Genomic DNA, 12795 nt, shown 5'->3' on the forward strand with positions numbered 1-12795 from the left:
TTTCACATGCATTTTATTGTGACAGTTTTAGCGGAAGTTGTTGGACGCTGTACACGTCGCAGGAAACTTGACGCCGTGTCGGTGTAGCTGTTTTCTTTGCAGAGGAATGTCGCTGCTATCGCTCCGTCAGGATGTTTTGAAAAAACGAGGTTGGGACCGCACTCTCGTGTCTCACTAAATAACTGTAAGTATTTGTAGGCGTTGCCGTCTGTAAAGCACCCGGCTCAGTTGTTACACTGACCATAGGAGAGCTAGCATTAAGCTACATGGGCTGGAGCTAGCTACTGTCAGCTAAAGCAGAACCAATGATGATGTTATTGGCTACGAAATCAACGCGTCTCACAGCCGTTGGACGCTCATGTTGACCCCGACTCGCCCTCTGTAATTGGGAATTTAACATTTTGTCAGTTGTTAAAACACATCGCAATACTCTTTTGGTAGGCGCTAGTAGCACGGGTAGCTAACGTTAGCCGAGGAATATTAAAGGGAAATTTCACTGCATAGGTGTCAGTAATTGTGGCTTGGATGTTGATTTCCGCTCAGCAGCGAGGCGCGTATCGTAGTGGTAATGCTCATTGGACACACATTCCGCCACTGATCTTGATGGTGAATAATGTAACAACCCGGGGACCCTGTGACAGCTCCGGGATTCTACACCGAGTCACTCCGGTGACGTTACGTATCGCTTTCATATATCGCAATATAGCGATGATATTTTCTTCGAGACCCGAGACTGACTCGCTTCTTTGTATTTAAACGAGTCCTGACTAGGTCACACACGCGTAGCTCGATCACCAACATTACAACAACCCACAGATGTATTTAACCACCATGGGTCAATTAACCTACAGAAAGGATTTTCACCACATTTTCCAGTTCAGATATGCTAAATATAATAATAATTCTGTAAAATGTCAGAACGATTTCCAGAGTCAAAGCTGTTCTCTCTTCTTGTGTCAGTACTTGAGGTGTTAGGACAAACAGCCTTTGGGGTTTTTTATCAGAACAGTGTTTAATACCCACCTTTTTATTGGTTTATGTGGATATTAAACTTCATTTAAGTGTCTCTACATTTTGCAGAAGAGCTAAGTTGAAATATTGTATATATTTGTAAGGAACTGAATTCCCAACAATTACTCCTGTGTCTCTCTGCTTTTCTTTTAGATGATGCTCAAAACAACATGATAGTTTCCTCCACCGCTGACTGTCATGCAAGAACATCTGAGCAGATTGAACAACTGTTCAATTTAGAATCAACACGAGGGATTTGGCATCATTTATTTGGCACTGTGTTAGCATGGACCCGTAATTTCCTCAGCCATTAGGAGACCCCTTTCTTCATTGCGTCACATATTGTACAAACGTGTCAACTCTCATCAAAATGTTTTCGGCACTCAAAAAGCTGGTGGGATCTGAACCAGGGCAGCTCAGAGATAAGAACATTCCGGCTGGTCTGCAATCTATGAACCAGAGTTTGCAGAGACGCTTTGCCAAAGGGGTTCAGTATAATAGTAAGTAACCCAGCACATCAGTGCCAGTGTAGCTTCACTCACTTCAAAGCGTTGCGCTCCTCCATCATCCTCCTACATCAGATTATTTCCCTCTGAGGAGTGAGAAACAATGTTTTGAAAGCGCTATGTGGGAATACAACAGACAGTCCTTGTGGAGGTCTGTGTTGGGAACCAACACATCACTTCACTGGAAATATTGTAATCTGGTGTCAGATACATTATGAGGATGAATATTCAGTCTAGGGCCGTTTACTATTATAATTCAAGAACTTTTTTTTTTTCTAACACAATGCAACCTTTGATGTTGTTTGCCACACGCTTGGACCAGCTATCACTCCAGTCAGCATGTATTGACACGTTAGTGGTTTCTTTATTTGTCCGCTCATCTTCTAGGTGCATAAGTACATATGCATAAGTGATAGGATTTATAGATTGGATAACGTTCAGTGACCAGTTAATGCAGAAAACCAAGAATTTGATCTTGTGCATCAATAAGCTCACTTCCTACTCAGTAAATTTCCCATCTTTTTTCCACTCAAGTGAAAATAGTTATCCGTGGAGACAGAAACACTGGAAAGAGTACATTATGGTATCGACTGCAGGGCAAGAAGTTTGTGGAGGAGTACATCCCTACTCAGGAGATTCAAGCCACAAGTATCCATTGGAATTACAAAAGTAAGTGGGTACATATTTCCCCTACAGAGGATTTAGTTTTTTCAACACCGCGGTTTTTCACTGTTAATGTTTGGTGTCTGCTGTCTGTGCCTTGGTGATTCATTTCAGTGGCTCCATATCAAGGTAAAAAAAACTAGACTAGATTAATTTTCAGCCACAGACCTTTAGAATAGGTCTCCTGCATTTGCCTTAGTACTTCGTCCAAAGTCCTTCACTTCATGTAGTGCTTTTAGCTACTGGATCTATACTGGAGTTTCTCAACATTCTCCACATGTCAGTTGTGTTACTGTGTGATATAAAAACATGATTAATGGATTTTTTTTCTCTCTCAGCTACTGATGACGTGGTGAAGGTAGAGGTGTGGGACGTAGTAGACAAAGGTGAGTGTTGACACAAACGTCAGCTGGTGACTTTCCACCGGGCCTGAACGTTTTATGACTTCAGATGGATGCCTGGTTGCGTGTCTGATGTTCAGGCGTCACTCTTGATGTTTTCTTTCCTTTGCACTTTCTTGCACTCATCTCAGGCCAAAAATATCCTCTTCCTGAAGGTGTAGGTGAGCACCACTGTAGTGTGTCGACAGTAAGCTTGATTGTGTGCCGTGGGTTTGCTCCGCCTTCATGCACCCTTTATCTGAATGTCAGCGTTCTCTGGGTTTGGCTACATCCAGGTTTGCTGTATGGCTACTTGTCATAGTTTAGCTGACTTCTCCTGTGATAGAGCATCTGAGCATCTGCGCTGTATGAGCCACTGAATTTAGCTCACTTAAATTAGCCTGGAAAGAGCATTTTGCAGATGTTGTTCTCTGCTTGCTTCACTGACTGTAAACTAATGTAAACCAGCAAACTAAGCAGCAACTCTGATATTATAACACATTTCTTGTTCTTTCAGGCAAAGGCAAAAAGCGTGGAGACAATTTGAAACTGGAGAATGAGCCCCAAGAGGTGACTATCATATGACCATCATGTGTTGAGGATAGAAAGCTTACGTGTTCTATGTAGGTCAGTGGAATTAGCCAGAGCCTGTATGGGTGAAAGCTAGAAGCAGTCAGACTAAAACTATCATGTTTTTTTTAATTCTGTTTGATTTAATCCAGTGTTTGTCCGTGCATCTGTTGTAGTCAGACGAGGTGGCCCTGGACGCAGAGTTCCTGGATGTGTACAAGAACTGCAATGGAGTGATCATGATGTTTGATATTACCAAGCAGTGGTAAGCTCCTCTGTCTGAGCTACTGCTTCAACGCGATCTCCACTTAAATGCTGCAATATGCATGGACTGCTTCGGTTTCAGTCTGCATGAGAGGATAGGTGCACCCGTGCAGAGTTTGTCCAAAGGACTCAAACTGTTAGAAAAATATTTCAACACCTGTGTGTGTGTGTGCGTGTGTGTGAACAGTGATAGTGGTATGATATTATTACACTCCAGATACCAGCATTCACAAATCACCTCTATACTTGATAAATGTACAGCAGTTTACTTCACGGAGCCTGAAGTGAACAGTAAATGCTTCCTCAGGGTTGAATCTGAGGTTAACCTTTAATAATTATTAGTTCATGAAATAATTTTATCCAGTAAAATTAGATTCAGACAAAACGAGCACAACTCATTTGATCTCAATTGTCTGAGGTTTTTGTCTAAACAACCTGAAACCATGTAAACTGCCAAGAATGGTCCACGGTTCAGTTGCATTAGTCTGTGCAGCTGTGTTTTATTCACCCACACACTTTTTAGTCTCGTCATTTTTGTCAATTACAGGACATTTAACTATATCATGAGGGAGCTGCCCAAAGTCCCCACCCATGTGCCGGTGTGCGTGTTGGGGAACCACAGGGACATGGGCGAACATCGCGTCATCCTCCCTGATGATATTAGGGAGCTGATTGCTGGACTGAACAGGTAGAGGTCAGACTCTTCGAAGGGCAATGACATCCATGCACATCAGCATCTCTAGTTTCTCTCAGACATTTTGTTTTATATAAGACACACTTTTTCCATTTATTTGTGTTTCACAGGCCAATGGGCTCCTCCTACATCCACTACGCTGAGTCCTCTATGAAAAACGGATTTGGTTTAAAATATCTTCACAGGTTTTTCAACATCCCCTTCCTGCAGCTTCAGGTTATTTCCCAGTTTGGTTTATCAGGACATCTACATAATACTCCGATCAGAGAAAAACGACGGCTTTGTTTCAGCTCTGTGGCGTGTTGTTATTCACTTTGTGACTGTGCATGCAGAGGGAAACCCTGCTGAGGCAGCTGGAGACCAACCAGCTGGACATGGACGCCACCCTGGAGGAGCTCTCTGTCCAGCAAGAGACAGAAGATCAGAACTATGAGATGTAATCTATCTGTTGTCTTAGGCTGAAATATTTCAGCTAACAGACACATTTCTCACTAACCAGTGCTCTGATCACTGCAGTTTCCTGGAGAACGTGGAGTCTCGCAGTAAGGGCTATGGCTCACCTGGTCCGGCCAATGGCCAGAGTCCCTCCTCAGGCTCCCAGTCCCCCATCGTCCCTCCCAGTGGGGCCTCCACAGGAAGCTCCAGCCCCAGCACCCCTCAGCTCCCAGTCCCCTCTCAGATGCTCCCACAGTCTCCGTCTGTGTCTGTGTCTTCCCCTCCACCACCCACGGCAGCAGCTAGCGGCGCAGCTTTACCCACTGTTGAGTCAAAGCAATCAATTCAGTCACCTGAACACCTGCAGTCATCAGCTCCCCAAAAACGCAGCTTCATGTCTCGCTGGTTTGGTTCAGCACCTTCTGCTGATGCTGCCCTGTCTGCTCCAGGTAAGTCCAAGCAGTGTTTTAGTGACCCAGGCCCTGTGTTACTCATGGATGGATGAATACAGTACAGTATATACTAGACTTCTTGTCCACAGAAAGGCAAACATACTTAAACATGGGACTGTTACTGTCAGAACGTGACTTCTTCTATTGGCATGTTCTAGTGCCAATCATGTGACTCTGTCTGCAGATGACACTCCAGCACCCGCTTGTCCCACGAAGGTTCAGAGTGTGGATGATTTCGTGCCAGATGAGAGACTTGACAGGAGTTTCTTAGATGACAGCATGCCCTCCAAGACCAAGGTCCCTCATCCTGCCCCTGTTATGGCTGGGGACAGTGACAGGTGAGTTTGTAATATTCAGCAATATGCTTCAATACATTTGTTGATGCTCATGAAGGAAGCATTACTTAGAAGAACCATGCAACGTTGCCAAAGTAACTGAGAACCTGCCTATGCTGCCTCCGTCCGACAACAGGAGTTCAATGTGTTTTATTGTACAAGCTGTGTCCAAAACCATGTGGTGTTAACTGCACAGGGCACCACTAGCCAGCCATTGCTTTCAGGAACCTGGCTTGGTTGATATACTCATACTATACTCATGTAGGTCACATTAAATCAGCATTTCTAATGATGCTCTTTCATTTTAAATAATAGAGGGCCAGCCTAAGGTATTATATCCCTAATATTCCTAATATTCCTTTTATTTATTTGCTAATAAGTAAAAGTAACAAGGCATTTTTCATGTTTCTCTATCCCAGTGATGGTGAAGAAAAAGGAAACCCAATGGTGTCCGGTTTCCAAGATGAACTTGATCCTGACGACACAGAGCCGAGCCTTCCTCAGCCTAAAACCCTGCCCCTAGGCAAAGATATAACTCTCAGCAGTGATGAGGAGGATGCAGTACCAGCAGCCCCCACTGTCACACAGGACCAAGACTTGGAGAGTGAGCCGGAGCTGAAGGCGTGAGTCTGCTCAAAGTTAATAATGTGTGGATGTAATGCATCACCTAAATACTGTTCATCTTGCTAAGGACATTTACACATGTTATTAATTTTTGATTCCTTTGACCCACCCTTTATTTAAATCTGCTGCCCACTGCAACTCTGGGTTGCAGTGGGTCCAAACTTGCCTTGTAATTGTGTAATGACAATAAAGTTTAATCTAATCTATTTACATCCAAAACCCTGATTCAGTAATAATGAACAGCTAAAATCATATGGCACCTGGGATTGCAGTAAATATTGTTTCCAGAGATGTTTTGGGAATCCAGTTTTACTTAATGGCCAACCAATGCTGTTAGGTCACTGAGTTACAGATCGGCAGCTAGGCTGTGATAGGATTTGTCGTTAGTTGAACACCAAGTGATTTGAATTTAATTTGACTAAATGTGACATTGCCTGTTCAAAAAATGTTTTTAGGAAGTGTTAAATTTTAAGGAAGGATTCCATTTATTCTCTAAGCTAAGTGTTTATGTTAAATGTTATGTTTAATGAGCAACTTCTGAAAAATACTGGGTCTGCACCTTCTGGTGGCGTGTGCTCTACACAGACCAGGAGGAACCAGGGCTCATGATCAGTGGTTAGATAGTGAAGGAATGTGTCCATCATCTCTTCTACATTTATCTCCAATTCAGCAATTTGCAATTAATTGACAAACTGATATTGACGCAAATAAATGCACTGAAGCCTCACAACTGTTACTCTCCTTCAGGCCTGTCATCCAAACGGCCAAACCAAAGTTATTAACTAAAGCTCTGGAGTCCAGAGGCCAGACCCCAGCACCCATCTCCCTCACTTTAACTCCAGCTTCAGAGCAACATACCAGACCACAGAGCAAGAAGAAGGGAGGTACACCCAAAGCTGAGGAATCCGACAGCGACCTAGAGGCCCCAGTGGCCCAGCAGATGCTCTCCTTTGTTTTGGATGACCCAGACTTTGAGTCTGAAGCATCAGACACACCAAAAAAAGCAAAGGTAAAATAAAAAGCGCTAAGTATCAGACTGACTCTGGGGTGGTTGCTGGTTGAGTTCATTGTGCCCTGTCCTTGCAGGATACATTTCCAGTCAGAGATGAGCTGCTTTCAGACTTATCTGAGGATGACATGCAGTTAGCCAAGGTGCAGGAGCCTCTGAAACCTACTCTGATTTCCTTCAAACACAAGGATGACACCGACCTGTTTGGTCTTGGAATCCAAGAAGAGGCTTCTGCAGCCAAGGACAGCAGTGAGGACCAGGAAGGTGAGTTTAATTACTAGGTTGTATTTGAAGCACTTGGTCTGATTTTCCAACATTAACATTAGCATAACCATAAACCTTTGTGAAAACAAGGCGATCACAGTAGACAGAAGGGAGATGAACTGAGGGATGGTTGCGGTTCCCTAGGCAGATCAGTCCTCCTCCAGTTGGGTGAATGGTGGTTGGATCCCTTTGTGACCATGTGTGCAGGCGCGAGCCCTGCTGCAGCATGCCGTGCTGTCTGTATTTTTACTTACTTTTTACTTACTGCGTGTGATTTTTAGTCTTGGTATTTAAGGTGCACCCTCTGATCAGAGTTTTTTGGTCCGTTTCCACTTGGATTTATACTTTCCCTCATCTGTAAAGCTGGTGCACAAGAGCAGAGCCGGCGTCACATGAACTTCGTTTACACCCGTAACCCCTGATCTCACTAAATTTGGAGAGTTCCTCTTGGGTGGAAAAAGTTATGCATTGTGCCACTGAATAAGACGTCACATCCCAGAGTCCTCAATGACCACAGACCTGGTTTAATCCAGTTTGCATATCAACCCCAACTAGGAGTGGATGACGCCATCATATATATGCGCCATCGCACCTACAACCACCTGGATAAGCCTGGCGCCTTAGTGAGGATCATGTTCTTTGATTTCTCCAGTGCATTCAAAACTGTCCAAATCTGTGAGTGCTGTCACCCTCTCACTATTAAAAATAAAGAGGTGGAGGTCTTGAACGAGTGCAAATACCTGTGAGTGTACTTGGACAATAAACTGGACTCGAAAAAGAACTCCTCATCTGTGTACAAGACGATGTACTTCCTGAGGAGGCTCAGGTTCTTTAACGTCAGCAGCTCCATGCTGAGGATGTGCTATGAGTCTGTGGGTCCAGTGTTTTAGGCTGTGGTCTGTGGGGCAGCAGCATGAATGTAGCAGACAGTAACAGACTGGACAAAGTGATCAGGAGGGCTGGTTCTGTTCTGGGGGTGGAGCTGGACCCCCTACATGCTGTAGGATGCTGGTCCAACTCCTCTCTATAGACAACACCTCCACCCCCACACAGTGTGTGGCTGGACAGAGGAGCACCTTCAGCCAGAGGCTGATCAGTATTAGGTTCTCCACAGAACGCCACCGGAGAACCTTCCTACTGGTGCCATCAGCCTGTACAACTCCTCCTCTCTCTGATAGGGTTATTCTTCATCCATGCAATAACATGTATAATAAAACTTTAGTTCGCAATTAGATGTGAGTGTGTGTGCTGTGTTAGCGTTCTTGTTTTTGATCTCCCGTCCTTCTTGTGTGTACCTCAAACTGTGACAGTGATCAAAGTCTGCAAATCCCCTTTATTAATCCCTCTGGGATAATAAATGCCTCAGTTTAAAATATAAGAGAAATGCTTTAATAATTTTTTCAGTGTTTAGTTTGATATTAACGTGTTTATAACAAACAGACTAAATCTATTAATACATCACCATAAACCTATTATATGTATCCTCTTCACTTTCAGATAAAGAAAGCAAACACTCTAAAGAAAAGAAGAAAAAGAAGAAGAAAAGCAAAGAGGTAAAGTGTTTGTGTGTTTTCAGCTGCACTCTGTAGCTTTTATACTTAACAGCGTTGCCTGAACCATTACCTGGAAGCTACTGTTTGAGTGACTTAACATGCTGCGTTATGATTGGTCAGAAATGTTCCAGCCAGATATTAGGGAAATCAACCTCAGTGCTAAAACAAATGCTGCTTTTTTCCACAGTGAAATTTATTGTTAAATTAAAATTAAGCAGTTTGTTGATAAAACAAACATTGATGATGCTCTAGCAAATTACCTCTATAAAGTTGCTACAATGCTGCTTCTATAATCATAAGTAAGTAGTACTGTGTATTTTCTTTCTCTTTTAGGAGGACGACAAGAGCAAGAAGAAACACAAACACAAGAAGAAGGATCAAGATGAAGCTGCAGGAGACGACAAAGAGAAAAAGAAAAAAAAATCCCGGACCAAGAAAAAAGAGGTGGACGAGCTGGAGGACTTCTTGGGTGGCGGACCGGGATCGATCAAAAGAGATGAGGGGGATTATGAGGAACTATAAAAGCTCCTGTTGTACTAGAAGTCTTCAAAGACTTCTAGTTTCTTGGTCACTCGACTTCTATGTGCATAAAGCAGCATCTCCAAGCCATACACAAAACCCAAGGCTACCAATCACACCCAGGTAGAAGGAGATATGTGGAGGACTGATTAGCCCACTGCACTACTGCTGTTCATTCCATCCAGAAAGGAAACCAGAGAGGACCAACATGTCTTGTGTTGCACTAGTGAGCACTAGTTTGTCGGGTGATGATGGCTGTAGACATCAAGTGGCTATTTGTTCCTTCACATCATATTTTCTTTGCTTGGTCCACTCTGAACCAGTTGCTGTAAATACGGTTACAGTCGTCTGAATGTTGGTGTAGTAATGGAGAGCATGCTCAAAGTGTCCGGCTGAGAGTTCGGTGTTCTTTATAACTTTGTAGCTGAGGGCTCTCAGATCTGTCTCCATCACCAACAGAAGAAGTTTCTTTCCACTTTTTACTGTTGGATTGTGTACAGGCTATATTTGTTTTGTGTCTGAATCTGCTTGGGCTCTAGAGCTCAGCTCATCTTTTGGGAGGCTCTCAGCCTAATCGAGTTAGCATCACCCTGGTTCCCGCCACCCCTCAGGATCAGTCATCTTCTCTGCATGTGAGACTAGCTTGTTTCTCATACAGAGTCACTGACAGAGCATCTATCGTACAGTAAATACCCCTCAGACCGTCAGAGTCCATTTATCAGAATGTGATTCCTTTGGCCCAGCCTGAAGGAGGAGTTAGCACAAGAACAGCTAACACACCCCCTCGTCTCTGCTTGTAGTGGTTGTGTGCGTTGTACCGTTTGCACCACAAAGATCGTCCGTCTTATCCACATCATTCATACATTTGAATGAGTATGTAGTGAATGGTAGCGTATGGAGCTTATCACGAGCCATTTATACAGACTATGATCAGTCTTTGTCATCATCAACCAACTGAAACCTCACTTCATGGATGTCCTCTTGACCGAATTTCAGTCACCACACCTGGAGATGCTTTGGCCCTGGAAGAGAAATCCTCATGTAGCTGAAGTTAGCTTCCTATTGGATACATAAGTTAAATGATGATATTTACAGTCTAATTTATTGATTTTTTTTACACACACACGAAGTGTGTTGAGCATCTGAGTTAAGGCCTTAATACATTTTAAACCCACTTTCACATTTGTGACAGTCACATTTTAATACTGGAACACTGAAAACCTCTTTTAAAACACTATTCTGCATTGATCTTAATATTCAGTTATGTTTCATCACAGCCACTGAATGTGAAGAATTCATCAAACATCAGCATCACATTTTGTGATTCACAAAGCTTTGCTAATCATGGAGTTTCAGTAAACCTCTAATCATTTCATTCACTCATTCGCCTGTTTCTAAACACAGCCAAGGAGAATGTGGTGCAACAATGAAGTTGACAGCGACACCTACTGTTCATTCGATGTTTTTCCACTAGAAGGCTTCTGGTGTTTTATAAAAGAAATAAAAACTAGGACGCTGTGGTCAAATCAGTTGAAGGAAACTGGGATATTTTTTCCTTCTACTGCAGAGCCACAGGTTTCCACCCAGGTCGGTTGGTGGCTCTTACATGTGCAGCAGAACTTTAAAGGAACTGGCTGGATGTCCATCCTGCTGTTTTCAGATGATGTGGAGTAATGTCTACACACCTGATGCCACTGCCCTTCCTGTCTAAGCTCATTAACATCTGCTACACACAAACTAGTTTTGTGTTTTCTGCATCTGCCTTACTGGAGGTCAGTTTAAGGGAATGTCTCCATCAGCCTTGGGTTAAGTGTTCTTAATGCAAACCACTGCTGGGCACAGTGTGTCCTCCTTAAAGCCTGGCCTGAAATTGCAGTGGATTAATACTTGTTTGTTTTTCTTTGGTTCCCATTGGACAGCAATCCAGAATTTAGCTTTCTCTGTATGTGACACTCCCATAATTTCATCATCGTTTTACCCTGATGATATTTATTGCTTGGATTTATGTTTGAGTGACTTGTGTTTGCAGAGCATGCAGCTTTTTTCTGGGCTAGTGTTTAGTGCTATAGGTTTCATGTATCTTTCATCCAGCAGCTGCTCACTGCAAATGGAGACTCCATGTAATGATTCCAGTAAGGAAGGCTTCATGGTCAATAGAAACAGTGTATTTTTAGACATTTTGACAGATTTCATACACTTTTCGTGCTCCACACACTGTTACACTGTTTACAGTTGAAGCTATGCAGCATTGATCCTGAATACTGTCTGCTGTTTTGTCTTGTGTGATTGAGGATAAATGCTGAAAGCAGTTTCAAGTAAGGCATGAGAATTAAATGTACACTATGGAAAGAATGTTTAGGGTAGGTACAGATCTAAATATATTTAAGGAGCTTTGTTCCAAAATGCGTAGACCACGTGGAAACTGTGACAGAAAGGTTCTAGTCGGGGGGTGCTTCTAGAATTCTGGCATTTCTCATTGTAGATTTGCACTTTGAAATCATTGTAATTAAGGTGTTTTTCCATGTGGCTCCTTTGGAATGAAACATTTATTTTTCACCCCATATGATCTGCTCTTACACAATGTGTGGGATTGCCTGTGTTCAGATTTGTCCAATAAAGGCAAACATTTCTTCATACAGGATGTTTTATCTTGTTTCACCTTTACCCTCATCATTCAACATTCCCCTACTGTGGGTCATTCCTATTGATCCTGAATCACTTAGCCTGTAGAATAGTCTAGGGTCCTTACTAGGAAAGAAAAGAGGTGTATGGATGTTTCAGCTCCTGCCAGTAGAGAAGCCACACAGGCATCTGTACACAGACCTCTGGTAAGCAGCACAAGAATCTGACTACCGGTAATCATTGTAAACTTAAACACTCTATACAGCAATGCATTGCGTAGTAACTAGTAAAGTCAAATTTTACACCGATTCAATACTACTACTATTCTAATGGCTCACTGTTATTCCACAGTGAAGTTGTAAACTTTAAGGAGTCATATTAAAATCGGGCAATGCATAAACTAATAAGTTATATAGCCAAATTATTTTTTGGGTTATACATTCTTGATAAATGTGTCAGTAATATGTCGTCTGTGTGTATATGAAGTTGTTACAGGTTTCTAGCCTATAGAGGTTTTGTGATGGTGCTGGGTGTTTCTGGGGAAAGGAATCAAAGTCATCATGCCTTTCCTGATGGACAAGACACTTATTCCACAGGTGGTCTAAATCCAACATAACTCATCAATTACCGTTTGAGTAAATGTGTTTTTTCTGTGCAGTACTCTAAGTATTTCTTGTTTCCAGAATAAAAAAAATCTAATTGATTTTACTGCATCGTTTTGAAATAATCCATTACTAAAATATTAAACAGTAAACAGTCTAAGAACCAATAACTGAAATTTGACCTATCATAAAATTTGTTCCTCCAATTATTAGCACACTGTTACTTCACAGTAATACAGAGTACTTCATAGACTACTACCACAGCAAATATGAATTTGCTCAAAGTATACAG

At 42.5% G+C, this 12795-nt stretch overlaps 1 protein-coding gene across 2 annotated transcripts; it reads left to right on the forward strand.

The window, feature by feature from the left end:
- Nucleotides 1-23: 23 nt before the first annotated feature.
- On the forward strand, nt 24-11915 carry rabl6b (RAB, member RAS oncogene family-like 6b). Of its 2 annotated transcripts, XM_029133795.3 has the most exons (17): nt 24-184; nt 1165-1511; nt 2052-2186; nt 2519-2566; nt 2713-2742; nt 3078-3130; nt 3307-3395; nt 3942-4082; nt 4199-4304; nt 4421-4524; nt 4605-4972; nt 5160-5313; nt 5730-5933; nt 6682-6943; nt 7021-7207; nt 8705-8760; nt 9094-11915. In XM_029133795.3, exons 2-17 carry the CDS (start codon nt 1382-1384, stop codon nt 9280-9282), a joined length of 2256 nt encoding a protein of 751 aa, XP_028989628.1. In that variant the 5' UTR covers nt 24-184; nt 1165-1381; the 3' UTR covers nt 9283-11915. The 2 variants fall into 2 exon arrangements, with proteins under 2 accessions (XP_028989628.1, XP_028989629.1); XM_029133796.3 differs by lacking the exon at nt 2713-2742 and having other exon boundaries at nt 26-184.
- Nucleotides 11916-12795: the final 880 nt, after the last annotated feature.

This window comes from Betta splendens, chromosome 19 (assembly GCF_900634795.4).
Source record: "Betta splendens chromosome 19, fBetSpl5.4, whole genome shotgun sequence".
Taxonomy (NCBI): domain Eukaryota; kingdom Metazoa; phylum Chordata; class Actinopteri; order Anabantiformes; family Osphronemidae; genus Betta; species Betta splendens.

Bases quoted from the DNA above. Each gene is read 5' to 3' on its own strand.
- rabl6b (XM_029133795.3), top strand. From the start codon at position 1,382: ATGTTTTCGGCACTCAAAAAGCTGGTGGGATCTGAACCAGGGCAGCTC. The intron at 2,567-2,712 runs GTGAGTGTTGAC...CACTCATCTCAG, and splicing joins GTGGGACGTAGTAGACAAAG to GCCAAAAATATCCTCTTCCT. The intron at 6,944-7,020 runs GTAAAATAAAAA...CTGTCCTTGCAG, and splicing joins ACACACCAAAAAAAGCAAAG to GATACATTTCCAGTCAGAGA.